The following is a 27273-nucleotide window of genomic DNA, read 5'->3' on the forward strand; positions in this document are numbered from 1 at the left end:
AAGGAGGTTAGAGAATCTTTCTAAAGAAGTGTTTTTTGGTTTTTTAAAAAATAATGTTAACCACATCCCTTAGAATTTTATGCAGGCAACCCATAACACACACACACACACACACACACACACACACACACACACACACACACTGTTGCGAGTGCCTGGAAGAACAGTCGCCACACTTAGTCTCTTCCTAAAAGTCAAGGGGACAGTAACCCCTCGGCAGGGCCCTATGTCCCTGCGTGGTACTCATGACGCGAGTGGGGAACAAAATCCTGACACACAGGTTCAGATAGAGTAACACAGCTTTATTTGGGAATCAAGGTCCCTCCAGAGGCCAATGCTCTGGTAAGCACAGAGGGTTATACAGAATAGAATAGAATTTAATAACGTACCAAGTCCCAGAGTCCATCGAGATGGAGAAGGTCCCTGGTCTGGGAAAGACGACCGTGCCAAAGACGACTGGGCCCACGACGGGTCTAGGGCAAGCTGGTCTTGCGAGGAAGAACTTCAGAGAGTCCTGGAGTATAGTGGCTTGCACCTCGCAGAGGGTCTTAGCCGGAGTGCCCAGTCAGACTGCTCATGGCATTGCTCTGGAGTTTTGCCTTTATCCTCTTTTCCTTGGACTTGTTTACTTCTTAGGTGATAACCAAAAGTTGTTTGCCAGCTGTTCACCTCTTAGGTGATAACCGGAAGTTGTTTTGGTGAACATGTTTACTACTCAATTTTATTATACTCAGTTTCACACAAAAACATGTTTTTCACTTCACTCTTATCAGTCTCACACATATGTGGCCTAGCTTGTGTCCCTACTAGTAAACAACTTGTTTTGAAAAACTAAATCCAAAAACAACCTTGTTTATAGTATATTTTATATGCTCTACACACACACACACACACACACACACACACACACACACACACACCTCAAACAAAAATTTTCCAAGACAATATTTGTACTATGCACAAGGCATTCCGATATTTCCTATTCTGTTCTGTTCTGTTCTGTTTTGTTCTATTCTGTTGCATTCTATTCCATTCCATTCTTTCAATTAAAAAACTGCTGGTCATTATTCATTACTCTGATTTCATAACCCACTGACTGACATGTCACAACCCATGATTTGTAAAACACTGTAATCTAGGATATTTGGCATTGGGTCACAATATTGAAATTGTCAATTTGGTTTTTTTCAACTTATTATTTTTTAAAAGATTTGTATTAAAATATAGCTAACATGCAATATTGTATTAGTTTCAGGTGTACATCAGAGTTATTTAACATTATATATCTAAAAAAGTGATCACCACAGTAAGTCCAGCAACCATCTGACACCGTACCATGCTATCACAATATTATTGGCTATATTTTCTATGCTGTACATTACATCCCCATGACTTATTTGTTTTATACCTAGAAATTTGAACCTCTTATTTCCCTTAACCTTTTTTCCTTTCTTATAAAAAATTTTCAATTACAGTTTACATTCAATATTATTTTATATTAATTTCAGGTGTACAGCACAGTGGTTGGGCATTTATATAATTTAGAAAGTAATCCCCGATTAGTCTAGTATCCACCTGGCACTATTCATTTATTTATTACCATGCTATTGACTATATTCCCCTAAGCTCTACTTTACATCCCCATGACTATTTCGTAACTACCAATTTGTACTTCTTAATCCCTTAACCTTTTCACTCCACCCCCTCAAACCCTCTACCATCTGGTAACCAACAACTTATTCTCCTACATCTTGGAGTCTATTTCTGTTTTGTTTGTTCATTTATTTTGTTCTTTATATTTGACATATGAGTGAAATCATAGACTATTTGTCTTTCTCTGACTTATTTCACTTAACCTAATACCTTCCAGGTCCATCCAAGTTGTAGCAAATAGTAAGATTTCATTCTGTTTTATGGCCTAGTAGTATTCCATTGTATATATGTACCATATCTTTTGTATCTAATCATCTATTGATTGACACTTAGGTTGCTTCCATATCTTGGCTATTGTAAAGAATACCGCAATGAACATACGGGTGTATATGAAAGGTCTGGCAATGAAGTTCATGAATTCATCCTAGAAAAAATATAACTCATTGCTGAATATCACATCACTATGGTCACCTTTGAAGTACTCCCCTTGGAAAGCTATGTATGCACCGATGCCAGTGCCTAGTCCACCCTTCAAAGCAATTTTGGAGCTCTTTTTCTGGAAAAAAGCCATCAGAGCTGTCATCATATTACCCTTGATGTCCTGAATGTCATCAAAATATCTTCCTTCCAATATTTCCTTTATGTTTGGGTAAAGAAATAAGTCATTGAAGGCCAGATCAGGTGAGTATTAAGAGTGTTCCAATACAGTTATTTGTTTACTTGGCTAAAAATTCCCTCACAGACAGTGCTGTGGTAGCTGGTGCATTGTCATGATGCAAGAGCCATGAATTGGCAAAAAATTCAGGGCATCTAACTTTTTCACTCAGCCTTTTCAGCACTTCCAAATAGTTAGTAAACTTGGTTAACTGTCCACTTGGTACAAATTAATAATGAATAATCCCTCTGATATCATAAAAGTTTAGCAACATCATTGCAACAAGTTCGCGAACTTAATTGTCAAATCTTTGTTTATCTTTTCGAATTAGTGTTTTGGGGTTTTTTTCAGACAAATACCCACAGTAGGACTGCAGAGTCATAAGGCAGTTCTATTTTTAATTTTTTGAGGACCCTCCAAACTGTTTTCCAATTTGCAATTCCACTAACAGTACATGAGGTTTCCCTTTTCTTTCTCCTTGCCAACACTTGTTGTTTATTGATTTATTGATGATAGCCATTCTGACAGGTGGGAGGTGATATCTTATTGTGGTTTCAATTTGCATTTCTCTGATGATTAGTGACGTTGAGCATCTTTTCATATGTCTATTGATCATTTGTATGTCCTCTATGGAGAAATGTCTATTCAGGTCCTCTGCCTATTTTTTAATTAGACTGTTAGTTTTTTGGGGTGTTAAGTTACATGAGTTCTTTATATATTTTGGATATTAACCCCTTATCAGATGTATCATTGGCAAATATCTTCTCACATTCATTAGATTGTCTCTCCATTTTGTTGGTGGTTTCCTTTGCTGTAAAAAACTTTTTAGTTTGATGTAGTCCCATTTATTTTTTTTTCTTTTGTTTCCCTTGCCGAAAGAGATAGATCAGAAAAAATAAGAGCAATTTCAGAGTTTAATGCCTATGATTTCTTCTAGGAGTTTTATGGTTTCGGGTCTTACATTTAAGTTTCCAATCCATTTTGAGTTTATTTTTGTAAATGGTGTAAAAAGATGGCCTAGTTTCATGTTTTTGTATGTATCTGTCCAGTTTTTCAAACACCATTTATTGAATAGACTCTTTTTACCCCATTCTTGCCTCCCTTGACTCCCTTGCCATAGATTAACTGACAGTATCGGTGTGGGCTTACTTCTGGGTTCTCCGTTCTGTTCCATTGATCTGTGTGTCTGTTTTATGCCAGTACCATGCTGTTTTGATTACTATGGCCTTGTCGTATCGTTTGATATCAGGTATTGTAACACTTCCAACTTTGTTCTTCTTTCTCAAGATTACTGTGGCTATTTAGGGTCTTTTATGATCCCATATAAATTTTAAGATTATTTTTTCTAGTTCTGTGAAAAATATCATTGGTATTTTGATAGGGATTATATTCAATCAATCTGTAGATTGCTTTAGGTAGTATGGACATTTTAATGATATTAATTCTTCCAATCCATAACAGGGACTCTTTTTCCATTTATTTGTGTATTCTTCAATTTTTTTCATTAATGCCTTTTAATTTTCAGTGCACAAGTTTATTATATCCTTGGTTAAATGTATTCCTACATATTTTATTCTTTCTGATGTAATTATAAATGGGATTGTTTTCTTAATTTCTCTTTCTGATAGTCAGTTATTGGTATATACAAATGCAACTGATTTCTAAATATTAATCTTCTATCCTGCTACTTTACTGAATTCGTTTATCAGTTCTAATAGTTTTTTGGTGGAGTCTTTCAGGTTCTGTATATATGGTATCATGTCATCTGCAAATAATAACAGTTTTACTTTTTCCTTTCCAATTTGGATCTCTTTCATTTCTTTTTCTTGTCTGATTGCTGTGGTTAGGATTTCCAATACCATGTTTAATAAAAGTGGTGAAAGTGGACATCCTTGTTTTGATCCTGATCTTTAAGAAAATGCTTTTAGCTTTCCCTGTTAAGTATGATATTAGCTGTGGGTTTGTCATATATGACCTTTGTTATGTTGAAGATATTCCCTCTATTCCCACTTTGCTGAGAGTTTTTATCCTAAATGGATGTTGGATTTTGTCAAATGCTTTTTCTGCATCTGTTGATGTGATCATATTATTTTTATCCTTAATTTTGTTTATGTGGTGTATACGTTAATTAATTAGCAGATATTGAACCAGCCTTGCATCCCAGGAATAAATCCCACTTATTCATGGTGTATGATCTTTTTATGTACTGCTGAATTCAGTTTGTTAATATTTTTTTGAGAATTTTTTCATCTGCAATGTGTGATCAAAAGACACAGTGACTGTTTAAATTTTTTTAAAATTTATTATGGTAAAAGACACATTTCCATTAACCCCCCTGAAAAGATGCCCCATTGCTTTATACACCCTTATCCCATCATTCTTGCCACTTTCTGAAGCAGTTCTGGAAGTCCTCTTTCATGAGAGTCCTTGCTTCATCCTCCATCATGACAACACTCCATGTCAAACATCGCTTCTAGTATATGGCAATTTCTGTCAAATAAAAACATTATGGTGTGTCCTCATCCACCCTATTCATGAAATCTGGCACCATGCGACTTCTGGCTTTTCCCCAAAGTCAGAATGATCATGAAAGAAAAATGTTTTGAATGGATTCAGGACATCAAGGTAGCCATGACAGCACAACTAATGACATGGAAGAGGACTTCTAGAACTGTTTCAGAAAGTGGCAAGAATGATGGGATAAGTGTGTTCAAAGGGAGGGGAGGTGCTTTGAGGAGGATTAGTGGCAATGTGTCTTTTAGTGTAATAATTCTTTTTTTATTTAAACATTCACTGTATTGTTTGATCACACCTCATATGTTCATCATGGATATCGGCCTATAACTTTCTTTTTTTGTTATGTTTTTGTCTGACTTGGAATCAGGGTAATAGTGGCTTCAGAAAATGAAGTTGAGAGCCTTTCATCCCTTGAAATTTTTGGAATAGTTTGAGAACTAAAGGTGTTAATCTTCTTTGAATGTTTGGTAAAATTCACCTATGAAGTCATCTGGTCCAGGACTTTTGTTCACAAGGAGTTTTTTTATTACTGATTTGATTTCAATAGTAATAAGGAAATGCATTTAAATAAAAGGAAAAGTAGATTAGTTTCAAGTGGTAGGATTTTTGTTTTTGTCTTTTTTTAAGTGAAAAATGTATTATTCAATTCATTTGGTGCTTCAATTACTATCAATGTGAAAGAAAAGTTTTAAATATGATTCAGTCCCAAATGCTAGCTAGTTAAAAGAGAGGAATAGAAGGGTGACGGAATAAAGGGGATAAAAAGAAGGGGCTGGAAGAAAGAGGAGAGGGTGGGAATGAAAAGAGAGAAGATAACAGGACCAAGAGTGAGGACAATGAGAGCTAAAAACCCAACTGAAACAAGCTTAGGCCAAACAGGCAGAGATGACTCATAGAGAGAAAGAGCATACAGTGAAGGAGGCGGTGATCAAAAAGCCTCAGGAGTCAAGGAAGTGGGAATAACTGAAGGCAAACTAAAATGATCTTATCTAAGGGGAAAAAAAGGAATTGAAGACGGTTCACATGATACAGTTGGAGAGGTGGAGAAGAGTTGGGTTTTAATCCCAAAGGGCTTAATACAAATTTTCCAAAAGACATTTGTGTAGATAGGTATAAATTCACTGTCAGTTGTGCTTATCAACAGCCTGTGCAAAAAGGGATTAAGAAGCCAAAATTTTCAACAAAGCTGTCTAGAAAGTTCTGCCTTTATGCATATTATTTTATAAATGGGTATGTCTTGAATTGTTTTATTAAATCTTTGTAGTTTTTATTGTGGTAAAATATACACAACATAAAATTGACCATTTTAGTCGTTTTTTAAGTGTACAATTCAGTGGCATTAAGTACATTCCCATTGTTGTGCAACCATCACCACCATCCATCTCTAGAAATTTTTCATCTTCCCCAATTGAAACTTTGCACCCACTAAACACTAACTCCCTACTATCTACTCCCTCCAACCTCTGGCAACCACTATTCTACTTTCTGTCTCTGTACTTTGTTTTTAAGACCAATTCATTATAACTTGTAACTGTGGCATTTCATAATCTCAGCATTTGAGAAGCAAAGTCGTGGACAGAAGGCTTTTTGAGGAAAGGTAAAGCTTACACTGACTTTTCAAACTGCTAAATCCCATATTTATTAATTTCAAAATGAAATTTCTCAAATTTAAAGTGTTTATTTAATTCTAAATGAATAGGCAACAGATTTGTCTTTATTTTTAGTGATTCATAGGAACAAATACTTTGAAGTATTGTTTTTAAAAAGCACATGAAATTAAATAGTTATATCAATCATTCCTATTTGAAACTAGTTAGTGTAGTCTTATGCCCTAAATATTAACATAAAATATATGAAATGATTTCTAAGATTATTGAGAAAGCATTCACCACTTTTAATGAAGTAGTTAATTGTTCTTTGCAATCTCTTTTACAAGTAAAACTTGGAATAGTAATAAATAGAGAGCAATAAACAACAGATACTGCAATAATTTAGCTAATACTATCTGGAGTTCTAAAGCAAAAATTATCGTGCTAAATTGATAGTAAAGGTGACATTCTCAGTGCATATAAATAAACCTTGAATTTGAGAACTTCTGTTTTCCCAGAGCCCTAGTAAATACACTTTTAAAAGAGATCTCATGTAAAGTAGCCATATGCTTATAATTATCCAAATATTGTAGATCCCCTGTGTGAAATTTCACATCTTTATTGCTTCTATTTTAATGTTTACAAAGTTGGTAGTAATTTTTAAAACCAATTCTGATCCTAAACAGGAAAGATAATTTCCTATATAACCGTAATTTTCATGCAAGATTTGGCAAGGATCAAATTATTCCTAGAATTTAATCATCTTTACTCTCATAAGCATCCTATATGCTCATTTGAGAAGGCATTTTGCTCAATTTAAGTATTCCAATACCTATTAGCAAACTGCAATGTGTTTTTAATCTAGAATGTTTGGACAAGCATAAAACATGTCGAATCATTACAGAAGAACAGTGTTGCCACAAATTCACAGTGAAATACAGTGAAAGCTCATGACAACAAACAAATTTAGCCTTTTTAGAGAAGTTACTTAGGAAAAATAAATTCTTAAAAGGTTATGAAAGCTAGTTAAATTGAACTTTTAAAATGTAATTCTAGAACAAAGGTATAAAGATTGAGAACTAACTAAAACTAACAGATAGCTAACCTCTTTGCACTTCGTATATGTATTTATGGTAAAAAGAGGGGCAAAACCCATCTCGCTGGGGTGGCTGTGCAAATTAAAGTAATGTATGCAAAGTGAAATAAATAAATAAAAATTAAATGAAATTAAATTAACAGAGAATTATTTGATATTTTAAAAAATCCAGATGGTTGAGTAATTAATGATCATTGTGTCTACTAATATCTGTAATAAGAATTTACATATGCTTAATAAGAATTTACATATGTGTGTAATCTGCATAAAAAACCTAGAGGGACATATTTTCACTTCCATCTAAGGTGACAAAACTAAAGTTAGAAGATTCTGAGTTTGTATAGCTAGGAAGTGACTGAGATGGGATACAAACCATCAACTCCAATGTCTTCCTCTTTCTTTTAACATCCATAGTTTATAAGATGTCTACAGTTAGCTTCATTCTGATACAGTTTTTGTCTCCTTTTCAGGTTCTAAACAGGCCCGACCCCACTTAATTTTAGAGATCTGGCCAGATTAGTCACATTTGGCCTGGTATGACTGTAAGCAATTAAATACACCTGGTTTGCATGGGGGATGAAAATTATTTGCTCATTAGGAATGAGAATCATTAATTTAAGAATAAAGTTGCATACTATGCATTTCCTTTACAGCTTTCTCTTAAAAATCAAAGCATTTCTTAAAGTTCTTGGCAGGTAGCTTGCCCTTATTTCATGGTATACACCAATGGTTTGCAAACCTCAGCTTGTTAAAATGTAGATCGGTGGGCCCCAGCTCTAGAGTTTCTGATTCAGTAGATCTGGGGTGGGGCCTAAGAATTTGTATTTCTAACAAATTTCCAGGTTATGTATAATGCTGCTGATCAGGGGGCCACCCTTTGAGAACCACTGGTGGTGGTGGCAAACTACAACATGTTTGGACATGTATGTGCCCTGTGTGAAACCAAAGGATAGCAGTGAATGGATTGATTTGGTACACACAGTGGGTCTACATGCTTCTTTCAACTACATCGAATTCTCTGTGCATCTCAGTACTCTCATATAGGTGGCAGGCATGGGACTGACTGGATCTCTGAATCAGACCTCGTTCAGCTGATAGGGTGGGAAGCTGAGGCCCAGAGAGGTTATGACTATTATATCATTGAGTACAACTCTTGATTCCATTTCATCTAACTTGTCTGTAAATCATCCCGTGAAAAAATGGGAATGCCCAAACAAACAAACAAAGGAAATGGAAAGATTAGTCTCTATATAAATTGGGGGAAGCAGGAAGAATTACTGAGCTGGCATCTCCTGGTCTACGTTGTGAAGGAGTTTTATCTTGTGTACCCTTCCCTAAAAGGCTTCTTTTTTTTTTTTAACTCACCTTCCACCTTTCCAGAGTCCTCACCTTTACCCTGATCCTCAGGACTCCCTACGTTTTTCCCCCTTGACCCTCTATGAGGAACATTGCTCAGGACTCTAAGACAATGGCTTTCTTATTATTTTTTTTCTTTGTTGAGGGAACTTTTCTGCAGATGAAATTTTATGGAAATGTGAAAAAACTAAAGAGCAGACCTGCTCAGGTTAGAGCAACTATGGGCAACGTGAGCCCTTCCTGGTTAGTGTCCCCATTACTCTTGCCAGAAGCTCTAGAAGCTCAAAGGAGCAGAATTTTAAACCCACTGCCTTGGTCCAGGTCATTATCCTTCTTTTAATCAAAATCTACCTGTCTGAAGTCTCATTTATGTTGGACAACATAGGTGACAGCTAGCTAATCCTATCAGGTTATCGGTTTATCAATTTATTCAGAATAGCATAATAGTGACAGTAAAATACAAAAATACTCAACAACATTTGTATTTTAACTGGGATCTTATGAAGACAGTACCTCAAACTATAATGTCCTCCTAAGATATATTTCCAGAGCCTTTAAATAATGGGTACTGCTCTGCCCACTTCACCTGTGGGTAGAGCCTGTACAAAAAGTCAAATGTCCATAGTCATTTTTATACAAGTTGCCTTTCAAGTGACACTTCAGTGAAAATGACCTAATAAAGCAGATAAACTCCTTTATTTGTTTTAGAGAATCTTCTTTCCTTGGATTAATATGAAATAATAATTTAAAGATTTTGGATAGCAACAGGAAAATTCTATTTGCTTTGGTTCTGTATCTCTGGGCAGGCAGATCTTTCATTTATGGATGTTTTGTTGCCAAATGCTACACACACCTTACATATGACTTTCTGATTTCTTAAAATCATGTTAATAGATGTCACTATTTCTTGCTCATCTTGTAAGTGCCTGTGAACATTCCCATATATCGTGCTTTTGATTCTCCGTAGGTAATTCCATCGGCGTCCACAGGGGGGCAGGACATACCATACCGCACAGTTGTCTGTATTTCCCTCTATTTGGGGAGAAAAAAAATCTAACTACGAAAAGAATGCCCTGGCTGAGCTGCTAAAGGTGCCTACACAGGCCGTTCTCACTTCAGCTTAAGAACCTCTCACCTATTTTTATGTTCTTCATAGATAAAATTGCTGAAGAAATTACGAGAGAATCTAGGACTGGACTGAAAGCTTAATTCTATAACATTATTTTAAATTGTTAAAATGTGAGATCTAAAAGCAGTTTTGACTTGCACTGTGCTCTTTGTATCTTTATTTTTCACACACACACACACACACACACAGAGAGAGAGAGAGAGAGAGAGAGAGAGAGAGAGAGAGAGAGAGAGAGCGCGCGCGAGAGCGAGCGAGCAAAGGCCTTGGCATAGCCTTGTTAACTTTGGGGTGAATTCTTATTTGAAAGAGAGGAGGAGAAAAGGCTTTCTTTATACATTTATGTGGACCATTTTCACTATATTTGAAAAATGAAAATGTTATTTTAATATATGGAAAGGGTTGGATTAAGAGTCAGAAAGACTTGCCTCCTAATCCTGGCTAGATTTCTGACCGTTTATGACCTAAGGACCCTCCTCTGAGTTTGTGTGTCCCTTTGTTTGCTCACCTGTGAAATGAGCACTGCAATCCTTTCTGGCAAAGCACAGCATTCTCCTTGCATAGACCAGAGACTGGTAGCAATGAAGCAGAGTAATATCTGCTCCAGGGGAATCCTGAAGCCGGGAAGACAGACCACATCCTTTGTGGTCACTGTCCCAGTGCCATTTACTCTTACACATGACTCCATCTATTGTGCTGAGAGATCCTAAGCTGGAGCAAATAAGCTCATCACTTTGTTTCCTGTTTACCTATAACTTATATCAGATAATAGTTGCTGTGGGCAAGATAAAGAGAGAACACAGGGCTACAGTCACAGGCAGGAAGCACTTTATTGGATGGAGGGTCTGAAACCATGAATCATAATTAACCAGACACCATACTGATAGAAATTAAAATACTGATAACACAAACCACAATTTTTCATTGCCCTCAGGGAAGGGGTGGAGAGACACCACAAGGGGAAGGCCTCTTCAGATGACACTCAGGCAGATGGGCAGAGCAAGGCACAGAGCAGGCCAGACAAGACATGTGCACGCCTACTTGACAGGTAGGCAGAATGGGAAATGCTGCTCCTGCAAGTGACAAATGAGGGGTGTTGAGTCTGTGGTTTTTCAGAGGTGGCATAAGCAGGCCATCGTGGGATGGTGAAGACCTGCAGAGGGGCAGATGGACACAGGGGAGAGATTTTGAAGGAAATGGGCTTGGCAGTAGTACAGCAAACCAAGAAAATGAAAAGAAGCACCAGCAGACGTGTTTTGGGTATAATGTTAAGTAACAAAGGAAGGATACAACATAGCATCTATTCTTGGGTTACAATAATATGAAAACGGTGTGGCACAAAAAAATAAAGAAGGACTGGAAGGGAACCCATAAAAGCAAAAACATTTTGATTTGTTGTAGTAGCAAAAATCTGAGAAGCAATTGTTTTCATTTCGTTTCATTTTTTTTATGCTGTCAATTTAGTAAATAATCAATTACTTTAAAGCAGAGAGAGGAAGTATGGTCAAGCACCTTGGAGTCCAAAGTCTCAGAACTGGACAATCATGAAACCAAAACTGGGATCAGACCAAAAAGGGGAATCCACGAAGGAGATCAAGAGGAGAGCAGTAGCTCCATAGCCCAGTGATTAGGGGCCCAGGCTCTGGATTAGTGTGACCTTGGGCCTCAGTTTCTCTATCTGTAAAATAGGGACAATGTGGACTTATTTCATAAAATCATTTTGAGGGTTAAATGAAATAATATACATACTGGGCTTACAACCGTGCCCAATGCACAAGTTCTCTTTTTTGCCATTACCAGGTCAAGGCCAGTGCCTAGGGTGGGGGGCACAGCCCAGACCTGAAGGAAGTTAAGGAGGGAAGGGAGCAAGGACACAAAACTCTCTCCCCCAACAGTCAGGTGAGTGGGTCCAGCAGGGACAGGAAAAAGAATGAAACAGCAAAAGGGAGAAGGGGGAGAAGGGAGCAGGAGGGGAACAGAGAGGTTAGAGAGAGAACACACATGTCAGCAGCAGGGGGAGGAAACCATGGCAGATCAAATAAAACCATAAAGAAAAGAAAAAAGCAAGAATGAAATGGAGATATTGGGCCAGTGAATGAGTTTTCTATGCTGAAATGGGAAGAGCACTGGGTTTGGGGTCTGAGCCCTGGGTTCTGTCCCTAACGGCATGTCTTCTTGGTTAAGTGTCCTTGGAAAAGTCATTTTAAAAATGATTCTCTCAGTCTCAGTTTTTAAATCTGTGCACGTGAAAACAGGAAGGCCACCCTCACAGAGCTGTTGGGACGATGAAAGGAGAGCGTGTTATGGCTAGGGGCTGAGCATCTAGTAGATGCACAGGGAAGCTTGTTAGCGTTCCAGGGCACCAAGCGATGCGGGAGAGACGCAGCCCGCCGCCTGGACTGGCAGCGTCCGGCTGGGGAGAAAGCGGGGCAGTGGGCGGGAAGGCAGGCCTGGAGAATCTGGGGATAGATAAAGGAAACTCGTGATGGGGCGAGGCTGGGCTGAAGAGAAACAGATTGGGGAAGAGCTGCAAAGGGAGGGTCCGTGGACGGGGAGGTGGAGGCCAGGGCGGGAGAGGGTGGGAAGGCAGAGAGCGATGGGAGGGCAGACTGAGATGGGAAGCCGGCTGGGGAGAAGGGGATTGGAATGCAGGAGGCACTTGGGGAAGGAGAAAGTATTGAAGGCGGGAGGAAAAAAAGAGGAAAAATGGGGATGCCGTGGAGGCGGGGGCCAGGCCTCCAGAGGGAAGAGGACCTGAGGAACAGACGAAGGAGAAAAGAAGCGGCTAAACCCAGAGTCAGAAGAGGTAGGGGACTTCGAGACGTTGGGGCCTGGAGGAAAGCGCGGCCGCTTTTAGAATCCATCCAGACTCTAAAATCTCGTGGCCTTTGCCTGACCTTGAGGGTCAGGAACAGATGCCCTGCCTTTGTGGAGGTCGGTACCCCAACGAGAGTATGGGACTGTTCAGGGCTGGGCCCTGCGCCTGGCGCGCGTCAAGGCTTCTCCGGCCCTGGGCTGGGCCCTGAAGGGAGCGAACCGCCTGCCTGGAAGTTGGGACCGAGGAAGGAAGGTACCACGGCCGGGAGTTAGCGCGCAGCCGGCTGCAAGGGTGCCAGCTCGGAGCTGTCTCTGGGGAACGCCACCACCGCTTCCCTTCTCCCGGGCAGCACGCTCTCAGCAAAGTGGAGGCGACTTTCGAGGACCCAGGCGCTGCGCAGGGACCGACCTTCGAACAGTGCTAGGGAGACCCTGACTCTGAGGAAACCCCTGGTTTGCTCGCTGCCGGGCTGCCGCTCCCGCCTTCTCCAACTCAGAGCACCCAGCCCACGCTGAGCGCACCGCCCCGCAACCCCGCGCGCGTCCCGCGGGGGCGCTGCTTCTCACTGCCACACCAGCACACCGCGGCCCCTCTCCCCCACACCTCCGGGCCGCACTCCCCGGCCTCTCCTCCCACCCTCCGTTCCTCTCCCCTCCCCTCCCGGCTAGGGGCGGGAGGGGGCGTGGCAGGGCCGGGGTTTGTGTGGCTGGGACCCGGCTCCTCGCACTCCGAGTCCGCAGGAGGAGCCGGGCCCCCGCCGCTGTCCAGCCGCTCTGCGCCCCTCGCGCCCAGCACAGCCGCCTCTTGGGGAGACGCTGCCACTCGCTCGCCATGGATACTCCCAGGGTCCTGCTCTTAGCGGTCTTCCTCATCAGTTTCCTGTGGGATTTGCCCGGTTTCCAGCAGGCTTCCATCTCATCCTCCTCGTCCTCCGCCGAGCTGGGCTCAGCCAAGGGAATGAGAAGCCGCAAAGAGCGGAAGATGCCGCGAGCGCCGCCAGAGAGTGCTTCGTCCAGGGCGCCCCCGGTGCCCGAGGAGCCACAGCCGCGGTCGCAGGATGAGCTCCTGCGGCGGCCACCGCAGCAGCCCCAGGCGCAGGAGCTGCCAGGCAGGGGCCCGCGCGTGGTGCCCCACGAGTACATGCTGTCCATCTACAGGACTTACTCCATCGCCGAGAAGCTGGGCATCAATGCCAGTTTCTTCCAATCTTCCAAGTCGGCTAATACGATCACTAGCTTTGTAGACAGGGGACTAGGTAAGTGGCAAAGACGCCCGTCGCCTTTCACCCTGGAGCTCCGCAGCCTGGGCGCTGCTCCGGCTCTGGCAGGAGGCTGCATTTGTGAACTCCCTTCCCGCTCTGGACACCTCCCCCTTTCTTTTCTTAAAGTGTTTTTTCTCAAGCCCGAGTAAGTTTCTGGATGCGGCTGCAGATTTAATTACAGTTTGCAATCCTCCCTCGCTTCCTTCTTCCTCTTCCTTCCTTTCTCTCTCCCGTCTTCCTTCTTTCTCATCTTTTGCAGAAAGCAGCGTGGTGGCCGCTCCTCTGGTGGCTGGTGGAGGAAGTGTGGAGGACGGGAGGAGGCAGGCAAATGACTTGGGCTGTAGAGGGGTCGCTGCGGGGACTAACGGAATCCGTGCCACGGGGTCCCGGGTTGTATGGGGTGCGCGGTCCAAGGCCTGAGCTGCGGTGGGGGCCGGGCGGGCCCTGCAGCATACGTGAGCGTGGGAGAGCCCGGTGTTCCCGTCGGCTCTGGAAAAGCCGGCAGAAGCGAGTCTGCGAGCCGCGTGTGGCAGTGCCCTGGCCCCGCGACTGCCAGGCTTCTCGGTTTGTCCCTGTGCTGGGTGTGAATATCGTCAGTCGGGCGGGAGCCCGCGCCCTCGGGCTTCTTTGCTCCTGAAGCACTCTCTTGGCAGCTCCGAGGCCACAACCGAGTGGTTTCTGCAAAGGCAGAAGCAGCAATTGGCAGGGCGGGCCGGAGGCAGGGGCAGGGCAGCTAAGTTTGGGGGTTTGTTGTTACAGTACTTAATCCACATGGGTGTGTTCACCCACCTTTCTCAGCTAGCCAACGCTCTTCTCTCTGCGCTCCTACCAGAGCCCCCGTCACTGGCCTCCTCCGCGGGCGCGGGTGTCTGCGGAACTCCTGCGCGGGCTCCTTGCTGCGGCTGTTGGTCAGGAGCATGGCGAGTGCCTTCGAGAGAGCCTCGCGCTCCCCCTGGTTCCAGAAATTGGGGAGGGATCCACAGGCTGGAACTCAGCTCCTGCAGCGGAGAGACAATAACGTAGAGGGAGACAGGAAAAGAGGGAGAAAAAAGAAAGGAAGGACGAGAAGAGAGGAAGGAGCAGATAAAAGAGATTTAGGGAATTATCTGCTCCATCATGCTGTCCAGATTTAGCTCCTCGCATTGAACCGTTCCCCACCTCCCACTACGGTCAGTGAAAGTGGGGTCGCCCAGGAACCTGCAAGCGCCGGGTTCGGGCTGAGAGGGCTGCACCGCCCTGGCTGCCTTGGGTCCCCGCACGTCCTCGAAGCTTCTCAGAACAGGCTGAAGGCTCGGAGCTTGCCGGGCTCCAGCTCCCAGCCGCCTCACTTGTAGTCGCCTTCCTTGCGGGAAGGGTCTTGCCCTCGCTAGGTTCGCGGCTGCAGCCGGAGGTCAGCGAGGTTCATGAGCTGCTGAAAGGTCCAGGCCGCAAATTAACGCCGGATATTTTATGGTGATTTTAGGACTACTAAAGTCACCCTTGCAAATAAAAAACTGGGTCCCAGGCCTCGGTGCTGCCAGCGCAGCTCGCCAACTTCCCCTCTCCATCCCCAGCTCTGCCTCTGTCTCTCTCCCTCCTAATCTTCTGTTTACCATCTTCCTTTTCCTCCACCTTAGTCGAAGGAGAGACTAAGAAAACTCAGAGAGATTGCTCAAGAGGCCTTTCCCCAAGGGAAGAAATCCGGGAGGCCCAGGCTGGCGGGCGGTTGGGCAAGCATTTTCTTTTCCTCCGAAGGGAAGTTTCAAGAATTTCTGCTCCTCCCCCAAGCAGACACCCCTAGCTCGTTCGCTGCGCCCTGTGAGTTTGGCACAGGACCAAGGGACCCTGCAGGCGGTTCCGAGGTTTCTACCGACGCCTGAGGCATTCAGGCGATTGTGGGGGAGTCTTGGGGGGCTTCAGGTCTGGGGCAGACAGTGGCTGGCTTCAACCTAGCTTGCAATGCAGCCTCTCCCCCAGGCACCGCGCTGAGCGCCCCTGGGCGCCGGAGGTAGGGAAGGACCTGGCTGTGCGCCCAGGTTGGAGGTGGGGTGGGCCCTGTTTCCGAGGCAAGGTCTCCAGGCTAGCCGGACCGAGATCCAGACGTACGGCTTCAACTCCGGAACGCCGTCGAGAGCTGGAGCTGTGCGCGGTCCGCAGCAGTAGAAGACCTGACCACCTGGACCGCAGCTTCAAAGGCGCGGTCTCTCCCACGCCCTCAGTTTCCCAGCAAACAAGAACTGCAGTTAGTTAACTGGGAAGGCTGCGCGACTCGTCGCAGGCCGCGCGGGGGCGAAGGAGTGCGGAGCCGCGGGCTGGAGGGGGCGTGCAGAGGAGGGGGTACCGTGCAGGCTACAGCCCCAGCTTGATAAAGGGAAAGCCTCACTTTCCCTCTCACTGATTTTGATTTGATGTGTCACCAGCGGTGACCTCGGGCTGGACCTTCCGGGGCTTGCTTAGCATCGGGCCCCTGATTGGAGTGTTTCAACTCAGCGATCTAATTGAGGGTTCATGTCATAACACATCAAACGGTGTCTAGTCTCCCGTGATGGAAGGGACCCGCCAGCCGCGCATCCCCGTCTCCTGAGGACTTCCGCCCCTCTCACGTGGGGACTCTGAACCGCGCCAAACCCTTCAACATCCCCTCCCCCAACCCGTGGATGGCGGAGCAAGGAGGAAAGAGCAACCACCAGCCTAGAGCTGGGCCAGCCGCGCTAACTTGGCGCCTTGCCTCGGTGATGTTTAAATCGCCATCGAACGTGGCAGGCTTGGTCAGCTTCGGGGAGCTGGCGTCCCTCCGGGGGATGAGCAAAGAAAATGGCAGGAATCCTGAAGAGGCAAGAACTACTTATTCATGTACAGTATTTGTAAAAAGCTTTCCTCACCTGGGAAACTGGAACCCCAAAAGTTACATGTGAAGTGTGTGATTAAGAGAGGGAGAGCAGGGATAAACTGTCCAAAGTGAATCAAGAGTGCTTTAAGACAGCACGTTCTGTCCTATGTTCCCCCTTGCAACCCTCCCCACCACCACCACCACCACCATGAGGAGACCTTATTGCAGTTTTTTTAAAAAAAAGGATGTTCCTCCTTTCAGTTTGCTCTCCAAATTCCAAACACCTAGGGGTAATAATAATAAACAAGATACACTGAGCATTTACTGTGTACCAAGTACTGTGCTAAAATCTGTTACATGAGTTATTTCACTTAATTATAACAACTTCCAGGAAAGTCCTAAAAATCACTGTTTTACGGGCGAATTTAGGAAGAGAGAGAGGTTAAGCAAGTTGCTCAAGGTCACACAGATAATAAGAGGTGAAGCTCACCTCTGGTTCTAGTGCCTACGGCACTATATGAATAGGGTAAGGGGTGTGGAAGTTTCTAAAGGAAAGGAGCAAGAAGCAGAAGTAAAACAATGGAGATTTCCTACCCCGGCTAATGTTCCTCTGTAGCCTCTTAAGACCCAGTTAGTCGGTTGAGTGGAACTTTGGATTTAAGGGTCTGACTCTGTTCAGTGCCTTGTTTCTTCTTTATACTATTTGTAAAGGCACAAATCATGTTATTCCTGATCTTTTAAAATGCCTCTGTATTGTGCTTTAAAATGATTTTGGATCCATAAAGATGAGACAGTGTGTGCATGTGTGTGTTGGTACAATTATAGGACCAGAATGGACCAGGTTGGATATAGGAAAATAACAGTTAGCACAAGATATAACTCATTAAAAGACTGGACTCAGTACCCTGGGGCCTGGAAAAGGCAGACAATTAGAACTTCTATGAATTCAACATGGCTGAGAGATAGAGGGGGAGGGAGAGAGAAACAAAACTCGGACTTTCAGTTTATGTAGTGAGAAGTGTCACAAAATTCCAACAAGGTGGACAAAAATCCTCCCAAGGAGGAGGAAACCCAAATGAGTCTAAGAATATTGCTGTGAGTTATGTTTTCAGATGATTTGAAATAAGAATACTCTTTAAAAATAATTTTTGGTTGTCACAATAGCATTCTCAGAAAGGAGGCAGCAGAGAAAGATAAAAACCAAAACGAGATCTGAACATCCTTGAGGAAATTGACACCCTAGAAATGACTCTCAGGAGAGTTTGCGGTTGTTTGTTGACTTCTTGGTTTACCTTCTGGATCGTGATTATCAGGGGCAGGGCAGGACAACTGTGGGGTAGCCGGTCTGCAAGGAGCACATTCTAAGAGCCGCATGGTTCCCTCACGATTGAAGTGTCCATGGTACAGCATGTTTATGCAAAACAGCGAGTTTCTGGGTGGACCTGGGCCGCAGAGTGGTGTAATCAACGCAGCAGTGCTTTTGCCTGGACCCTGTTGTCGTTGGCAAACGGAAAATGAAATATAAGCAGGGAAGTATTTTAATGGGGACGGAGGGAATTCACAACTGTTAATTATTTGGTGACCTTGTATTCGATTTGTTTGAGTCCCTTATAAAAACACTAATGCAGACCAGACGGCCAAGTGAGGAAGCCGGCAGAAGGTTCTAATCTAGGCTTTATTTCCCCGGAAAGAGGGAACAGCCTTGGAAAAGGATTGCTGAGCGTTCAAATGCGTGTGTGTGTGTGTGTGTGTGTGTGTGTGTGTGTGTGTGTGTGTGTGTGTGTGTGTGTACGCACGCGCGCGCGCGAGCGCAGGCGCGGGGTTTGCGTCACCCTGAAGGTTCAGGACCCTCCTCCAGCCAGGTAAACTGAAAGGTCCTGGAAAAAGCCCGGGGTATAGGGAAGAAAGCCTTGAACCATAAGTTTGTTCTGCTCTTCTGGTTCAAATGATTAAAACACTAAGGCCACAAACCAACCCCTTAGCCATTGGCTTATTAAATATCAGTTATTGTCACGTCCCCATCCCTAAGGCCTCAAGGGCCGCCTTAGCAAGAAGCTAATAACATCGAGTGTCTTCTGCAGCAAGAGGGCAAGTTGCGCCAGAATTCTGAGCGAGCTTCCTGCGCAGGGAAGGCTAATCTGAGAAAGACATCGAGCGTCCCTCCCCGCGCCGGAGGTCCTCTGTCTCTGGGAGTTTGCGCGGTTGAGTTGCTGGTGGGGGTGGGGATCGAAAAATGTGTTCAAACATCCTTGTCATTTCTGCACACTAAAAAAAAATTACCTAAGCCACAGCCCACGACAGGCCTTGTGAATCCTTTCCCCGGCAAACTGAATCAAGACATGAACGCTCGCTTCACCTTCCGATCAGAGAGGATGATGCGTGTCATTAGGACCTCCTGGGAACGTGGGGGTGTTGCATTGATGGAGGCCCCGTTTTGTCCCAGCTTGGGGTTCTGGCGGCTGCACACCTCGAAATTTGTGACGTCTTCCTGGGGCGGCGTGGGGAAAGAAGAAGGGAACCGGACCAAGAGATGGGAGAAAGATGGTGTGGTGAAAAGAGAGCAAAACGAGAACTTTTGTTTTCCACCAGGGCTGCTGCGTACATCAAACGAACTCGAACAAATAAACAATAATCCTGGGGGGTTTAAGTAAAGGGAAAGGCATTAGTTCCATAACCTCTGGCGTATAGAAGACCCCAGCTCAAACGATGCTGTCTGGGCCCGGGGAGGAGATCTGAGCCGAGGCCGCGAGGTTTAGAAAGCGGGAAAGTGCATCTACCGCGTCATTTCGTTGCTTGGCATCTACTTGCTGCCTCTAACCCCTTCTTATAAAAAGCCTTGGCTGTTTACTTTTAGGTACAATGTCCGTTACATGGTATCTCCTGTTTACAGGAAATAAATAGGTCTTTGTCGGCCTAATGGTTTTCAGTTTGCTGTTCCCTTCCTTCCAGGACAATACATTAGCGCTGCTGAGGACCGAGGGTTGGAGGGGCTGCAGGCGTTTGGAGCAGGTTGGCTGCGGGCGGCACTGGCCGACGTTCCCCGAGCTGCGCTCGCTGCTTCGCGAGTGGCCCGGGCGCCTGGGGGCGGGGCATGGTTAAGGGACCCGTTAGTGGGCGTGCAGGAGAAAAGCGGGGCGGGTCTCTGGCTCAGGCTGGCGGGGTTTAGCTTCCGGAGCCAAACAGAAAGCGGGAGCAGGGTCAGCGCAGAGTGTCGTCTTTGGGGTCCGGGGGTGGTTTACACGCCCGGCTTCCTCGCTAAATGACATAGGAACCAAAGAAAATCGGCGCGCCTGCCTTGTAAATCTGGCTACCAAGCAAGTTGGTCCAGCTCCCACCGCACTTTACGGCCCACTGCTCCTCCCACGCCCCGTGGGGATGATATTGAACGATGCTCTACCCTGGCCCATAGCTGCCACAACGGATCTCATTTTCCTATGGCGTGACTTCGGGAGTCAGCTCAAGTGGAACAGAGTTGAACCATCCCTTCTTCAGAAGCTGCGCCCGGCCTAGCACTTCTTTTAAAGAACACATCACTGAGGTTTCTCCTGCGCAGGCCCCCTGGGCGCTGAGCGTCCAGTATCCTGCCCACAGCAACACGCCAGTATGAACCCCTTCACCAATCTGCAACCACAGAACTGGTCCAAGTGGGGAAACCATGTAAGGTGGGAACCTTTTCTTCTACTTTTTACCTTAAAACTCGCAAGTCAAAAGGCCGGATCTTGTTCCTGCCCAGGCAGCGGTTTCAAGTCTGTGATTATCTCCTTCCCCCGCCCCCGCAACCCCACTCCGGCCTGTGGCGCTCCCTTGGGCTCCCTGGAGTCCCTACTAGTCGGCGGTGCTAGTAGGGCGGCCCCAGACTGATCAACCCGGTCGCGCGCGGCCCAGCACGCGAGGCTCCAGGGGAAGTGCAGCGACTTGGAGGGGATGCCAGGGCAAAGGAAATCTGGGCGCAGGCTGCTTTCGCGCAGCAGAAAGGTGGGGAGAGTGTGTCTAGAGTGTGGGGAGCGTACCGAACTTGGTGTTCATCTAAAGTGATGTCAAATTAAAACTTGAGTTATTATGGTCGGGAGCCCAGGGTGAGACCACTGTGAAAAGAGACGGCTCGTGAAGTGTCCTTCATCTCGGTCGGCTTCACATCTCTGGTTCTTGCGCCCCTTTCACGAACGCGCGGCCATGAGGGTTTGCACCAAGTTCATGGAAACTATTTTATAAATGAATCCATTTCATTATAGAGAGACAAAAGCAGTGTCTTTGAAGCGCCTTCGGATTCCTGCTGGGATGCCCATTGCCCGGCACTAAGGAGAAAAGGCTGGCCCGCTTCTTCCGCCAGATACTAGCGATATACTGCGGTCGGAGGCGGAGGCTCCGAGGGCGCGCGGAGTTCAGTTTTCCGTCTAGTGGAAGACGTGGTTCCCCTTCCCTCCCCCATCCCTTCCCAACTTCACCTCTTTGCCTCACTCTGAGCTAGAGCTTGCTGTGCGAATGCTATTTAGATCTCTCTGCAGGATACAAGCAGGCCACTAGACACGCTTCATCGTGTGGGTTTACAAGGCCCAGGCTCCTCGCAGGGAGGAGGGCGCGGGTCCGCGAGGCCTGGAGCAAGGGTGGAAAAGCCTCTGTGGAGGATTCGCCTTGGGTCCCTCTGGTCTTTGAAAGGAGGAAGGAAGCTGAGAAATGCAGGGCAAGCTATCGTAGAAAAGCTATCCTAGAAAGCCCAGAGAAGAGTTGGGCTGATGAGTGTGTGTCCAGGAGTCTCACACCCTGACAGACTGACCAACAACAACTTCGCTGCTGGCTGGGTCACGCTGCAGCCCAAGAGATCATTAATTGCTATAACCACCCCTCGTCCCCTCCAGCACGTGCCTGGCACTTTGCCGAGTGAAGAAGATGGGGAACATTGCCCCCACCTCCACCGTACACTGGCTTGGTGGACAGATCGTGCCTCACAAAAGTGCACCAAAACGGGGAGGGGTGGCTGGAGGGACAAGGAGACTAACCGCCAGGCCTCTCAGGGATGCTATCACCCGGCCAGGGAGACACATGGGATAGCATATGGGCTAGCACTGACCCTGATCCCACGGAGGAGGGAACCTGCCAGAAGGACCCTCTATTGGACAAGATGTAGGCTGGAGGTGGTCTGTTCACCTGACATTTTGGGAGGGACTGCAGTGGTGGATGTGGCATTGGGGACTGAGAAGGAAGGATCAAGGTAATGGGGGTTAGGCCCAGCCCCTGTGGGCCTTGCTCTTTACTGGAACTTAGATGAGCAGAAACCTGACACGTCTGCTTCTTTCTTTATCACTTCTGCCCACCGCCTTTCCTCCCCCCACTTCTGGGAATCCTATGGTGAGGCCTGAACTGTATCCCCTCAAAGAAGACCAAGAGGAGACCAGGTGCATCTTCCCTTACCTGGATGCAGGTAGTTGTAGTAATACTGGCTGCGTTCATTGGGTGCTGTGTGTGTCATCCACGGCGCTGGGTGCCTTGACTCTGACCTTTCCAATGACCCTGTGGAATAGGGGTGGTTCTTCCATTTCACAGATGAGGCCTATGAAACTGGGAGAGATTATGTAACCCTGTACGCCCAAGGTTACCCAGCCAGTAAGTCATATGTCATGGTTCAAATCTATATCTCCTAGACTCTGGATACCTGTGTATCCTTCCATATTGTCAGTAGAAACTAACATTTGCACACATAGTCAGAGAGTCTTTCCTACTCCTTATCTCAGTTGCCACCCTTCCTTCAGTGACTGTGAGCTGGTGTTATTATCCTCATTTTGTAGATGAGAAAATTAAGTTTCCTTGTAAGTTCTCTTTCAAAAGTCCAATCGTTGGCATCCCTTCAGTTCTGCTGATTAGAAAGTGAGTGACTCTTGGAGACCAGGATTGATTCCTCCCTCGAGGCATGGGCAGTAGGAAAGAGCTGGAGACTTCTCAGGGATTCTACCAGGACCAGAGATCTAGGGCTGGGATGTCTAGGTTGGTGGCACAGATATTGGAGCTAGACTTCTTACTATTTTAGGCAAGTTACTTTTAAGCTCTGTTTTAGTTTTCTGACCCATAACATGCGCATAATGGTGATATCTTTTATTCCCCCCATAGGTGGTTTTGAGGTTTAAATGAGTTATCAGAATTTAGGTCATGCCCAGGACATAGTGAGTGCTACACCAGTGTTTGCTATTATGATTATTTCGCTGGGTGGTCAAGCGAGAGCATCCTGGAGAGGCTGAATTGTGTGGACTGCCTCCTGAATACGAACCTCGGCGAGGATGCTTAGCCAGCTCAGCAGTTTTTAAGGCAGATCTTAACAGAAGCCGGACTCAAGACAAGAGTACAGAGGGATGCCTAGAAGATCACTGTGTCCCAGGAGAGGGTAATGGTTGGAGCACAAATTACCCAGAGGCCTCAGTTATACAGGACTTAACGGGAAAGGAAGGTTGTGGAAGGGCTGGTGGCTCATTGTTACTTATCCAGTACACCTGTGGACTGCCAGTCCTCAGGGCAATGCTCAAGCTGAGGGACCTGGGGAAGAGGTGACTCCAAACCCAGGCATGAATTCCCTGCTTAAAAAAAAAAAATCCTGGGGGAATCCAGCCCACCTTGTGTTGATAGTATTGATAATGAATGTGCGTCCCATTTCTCCCCTTCCTCTTTGCTCCAAGGCCATTTCAAAGCCCTGATAGCAGGCCGTGGCCGAAGGATTAAAGGCGGGGGTTGGAACTAAGACCTTCAGATCCTGTCCCTTACCTGCTGAAAGATAGTGGGCAAGTTAAGACACCTCTTGGAACCCCGGTTTCCTCATCTATAAATGAGCTTAACAGTAAGACGGACCTCGGACAAGAGAGGTGAAGATTCAGTGACAGAGGTCATCAGAGCCATGAGCACGTGCCTGGCACAAAGGCGGTGCCCCATAAGCTTCATTGTTGCTGTTGGCTCAAAAATGAGCGGTGGAGGGAAGACGTAGCTGTATAGACTTGTGGAGTTTCATTCATGAAGATGATTACTCCGTTCCCCCATCTCCACCTAGGGGAGTCGGGGTGGGAAAGTCCCCTGTCATCTGGGCTTTCTGAGCCCCAGGGTCTGTGCCTTTGGAGGATGTGGGGCGGGACGCGTGGCGGGACGTCTGGAGGCGGCGGGCAGAGGCTAACTAGACACCTGAGCAGTAACGGTCCAGGGAAGAGGGACACTCGCGCGGAAAAGCGGCAGGAAGCAGAGGCTGTAGCGCGAAGGGCCCTGGAGGTCGGAAAAGCTGGCTCACCCTCGAGGCCGACGAGTAACAGAAAATCCAACTAGGACTCTCAAGAGGAACCTCACGCTGATTGCCTATCTCAGAGATGTCTTGGAAAAAATGTAGTGCTGGCTCTTCTTGCTCTCAGACCAAACGAAGTGGCCGATTTTCAGAACCCCTCTACAGGGTGGTCTACGGGAGCCTCCGGCAGCCGAAGGAGCCCGTGACGGGCGTGCGAGGCGTGGTTTCCGCTGCTGCGCGTCTCTCCTTCAGGCCGTCGTCCTGGGACTCAGGTTCCCGGGGGGTCCGGTCTTTGGTGCCGTGGGCATCCTTTCTTTTCCGATATGTCGTTTGCTTCTCATTAACTCCAGCCGCGTACTGAGACCCTGCACAGATGCCGTTACCTTTCTCAGCCAGTTTCCTTACTTAAAATGGGCGTGATGGTCCCTACCTTGCAAGTAATTAGTTTTTTTCCTCATTTACTTATTTGCTTCTCTTTCTTTTTTTTTTTTATTAATCTCACACCAGATGGGTATGTTTAAGGTGCCCTCAGACTTTTACCAACTTGCTTTTAACTCAAAAAGGCTGACCTATTTATTAAAAGAATGTCTTCAAATAGGCGGGTGGTTTCCTCCTTCCCCTTCTCTCCTCCCCCTCCTTTCTCTACCACCCGCCAGGGAAACGTCGATAAGCACAAATCCAGCGATTGTAAATTGAGAGGCCTATATGTATAATACTCAACAAACACTGAATTAAGTGGGGGTGTGAACCAAGCTGTAACAGACCAGGTTGGTGCAAATTAAAAGCAAAAATAGAAAGAAAATTTCCAGATACATTACTGATCAATTTCACTTAAAGGCCCAAAGCCTAGGATTCGCTTGCAGGACACAAGAAAGTGTCACAAGCAGATTTTGAAATGAAAAGTGCAGTGGTTTCTAGTCAAGGGCATGGGAGAGAGGGCCTTTTGATGACATCAGCCCTCATTTATACAAAACAGTGGGAGAGGAGGCTTGTGGAAAGGAGTGTGAAGGGCCAGTTTCCTACCCACAGGTGGCCACAGCAGCAGGGCCAGGCCTTGTGATTCTGGGTCACCAGACAAAGTGTCTGCAGGGTCACAGTGGATGGTGACATGTGCACTCCCCAGGTCAGATGCCTCCTCTGGGCTATTTCTTGATTCCTGGCTCCAGAGCAGGTCCAGACAGGTGGGGAATGTGGTCTGCAGGGGAGGTGCAGAGAGCAGCCACCTTCTTGGACCTCTGTTTAGGGGTGAGAGCTTCTGGAGACCCAGCGAGACAGTAAAAAAAAATGAGGGTAGCTGGGGGGGGGAAGGGCTGGGGCAAGAAGGTGACTTGGTTCTGTGAGACCATCTCCAACCCTGCCCTGGGCCCTGTGCTTGGAAAGGTTCCGTTTTGTCCATCTCCAATGGTGCCCTCCCCAAATGGTGGGTAATCTGAAGAGCGAAGGGATGTAATCATTTAGATTAGTTATTCTTAAAGTGGGATTCCGCAACCAGCAGAATCAGTATCATCTGGAAACCTACTAGAAATGCAAATCGCAGGCCCCACCACAAACATCTGAGGCCTGAGAGAGTTTACATTTCGAACAAATTTTGGTGAGGCTGCAGATGGAAAGGACCCTGCAGGTTTAGTGGTTTTGACAGCTACTACTCGATTGTGCTACAGAGTTCTTGCCCAAATAGTTCTGAGCCCACCTCCAGGGCCTGGACAGCTTCTCCATGGGGTCTGTCTTCCTAAGAGTGTATCACAGCACGGATGCATGTACCTGTAGCCTGGGAGCTTGGACCTGTGGGTCAGTCAGGGTGTCCACATGCATACAGGTGAGGCTCATCAAACCATGGGGTGGGTCTAGTATGGGAAGAGAAGGCGCAGGATACAGGTGGAAACTCCCATTTACACTCATTTCTGAGCCCTGGAAAGAGAATGCCCAAGTCTACAGAATCAGTACAGCCCTCTCTCTACAGATACTTTCCTCTGTTCTGACCACTCCTGAAGACAGAGAAATGTGACTGAGCTATGCAGCTAGCCATTGACTAGCCCACACCTACAAAAGAAAAAGAGAATGCAACATGAGCAGGCTGAGCTCTCCATATTGCTTGAGAGAAAAATCAATAAATCATTATCCTTTACACCTGCCTAATGTTCTCCAGCTGGTGCCAACTATCTCAAGAAGCATATAAGCAGAGATGGAAATGATTTCCTAAGGGAGCCCAGGTTGTATTCCTATCAAACCCTGTACATATAGTGTGATACTGTATCACACACCCTTTATATCACTGGCCAGCAAAGTTGCATTTACTTTCAGTACCTGGACTATATTCAGGGAGGAAATGGGGCTTAGAAGCTAAATTTTTCCACTCTGGAGTTAAATAGAGCTAGGTTTGGATTTCAACCTCACCATTTACTAGCTGTTAGACTTTGGTAATTAATTTAATTTTTCTAACCTTTGATTTCTCCATTTATAAAATGGGAACAATAGGACCTACCTTTTATTTCCAGAACTGTTCTGTGCGTATGGATAAAGTAAGGATGAAAATGATTTCATCCTTACTTTTTTAGCTGGTGCAGTGAGTGCCTTAGGTTTGTCCCTCTCATCACATCCTTGGTTTGGGGAGAAATATGAGATGCAGGAAAGTGAAGTCTAAGGCTGTAGGCCCAGGGATCTGGGTGGTGGCACAGGTTTCTTTAAAGGAGGAGAAGAAAGTGTGTTGAATTTCCACTGAGTTTAATGTGACCCTGGTCGGTTTGAAGGTCTTGGCTTCCATAAATCAACTGCCTCCAGCAGCTTTTCCCTTTTCACCTCTCTAACCCTTCCCACAGCTCCCTCTCAGGTCAGGACTTGTGTGTCAGAGTGAGGCAGCCCGCCCCGCGGGCAGCCCAGAATGGAGACTGGGTGTGGCTGCATCCAATGCCCTGGGGCTACATCTGGACAGGCAGTGAGGGTTCAGACCCTGGACCCAGTGACACTTTTACTGTTGAAATCCACCCAAAGTTTACTAGCTTCTGGGGAAAGCTGGGGGCTTTGGGGATTTTTGTATTTGCTGGGTTGTAAATATTTTATGAGAAGGCAGAAAAATCTGGTTAGCTTTCTGCCTTGCACATTGAAGTGGGGTTGGCTTCATGCACAAATATGTAAAAAAAAAAAAAA

At 45.9% G+C, this 27273-nt stretch overlaps 1 protein-coding gene across 1 annotated transcript in view; it reads left to right on the forward strand.

Moving 5' to 3' along the window:
• The first annotated feature begins 13641 nt into the window (after positions 1 to 13641).
• Positions 13642 to 27273, forward strand: part of GDF6 (growth differentiation factor 6) — a 15948-nt gene continuing 2316 nt past the window's right edge. The window contains exon 1 of the mRNA XM_019630120.1: positions 13642 to 14065. Coding sequence (XP_019485665.1) covers positions 13642 to 14065 — 424 coding nt within the window. The remainder of the gene's footprint in view (positions 14066 to 27273) is intronic.

This window comes from Hipposideros armiger, unplaced genomic scaffold (assembly GCF_001890085.2).
Source record: "Hipposideros armiger isolate ML-2016 unplaced genomic scaffold, ASM189008v1 scaffold_896, whole genome shotgun sequence".
NCBI classification, from domain to species: domain Eukaryota; kingdom Metazoa; phylum Chordata; class Mammalia; order Chiroptera; family Hipposideridae; genus Hipposideros; species Hipposideros armiger.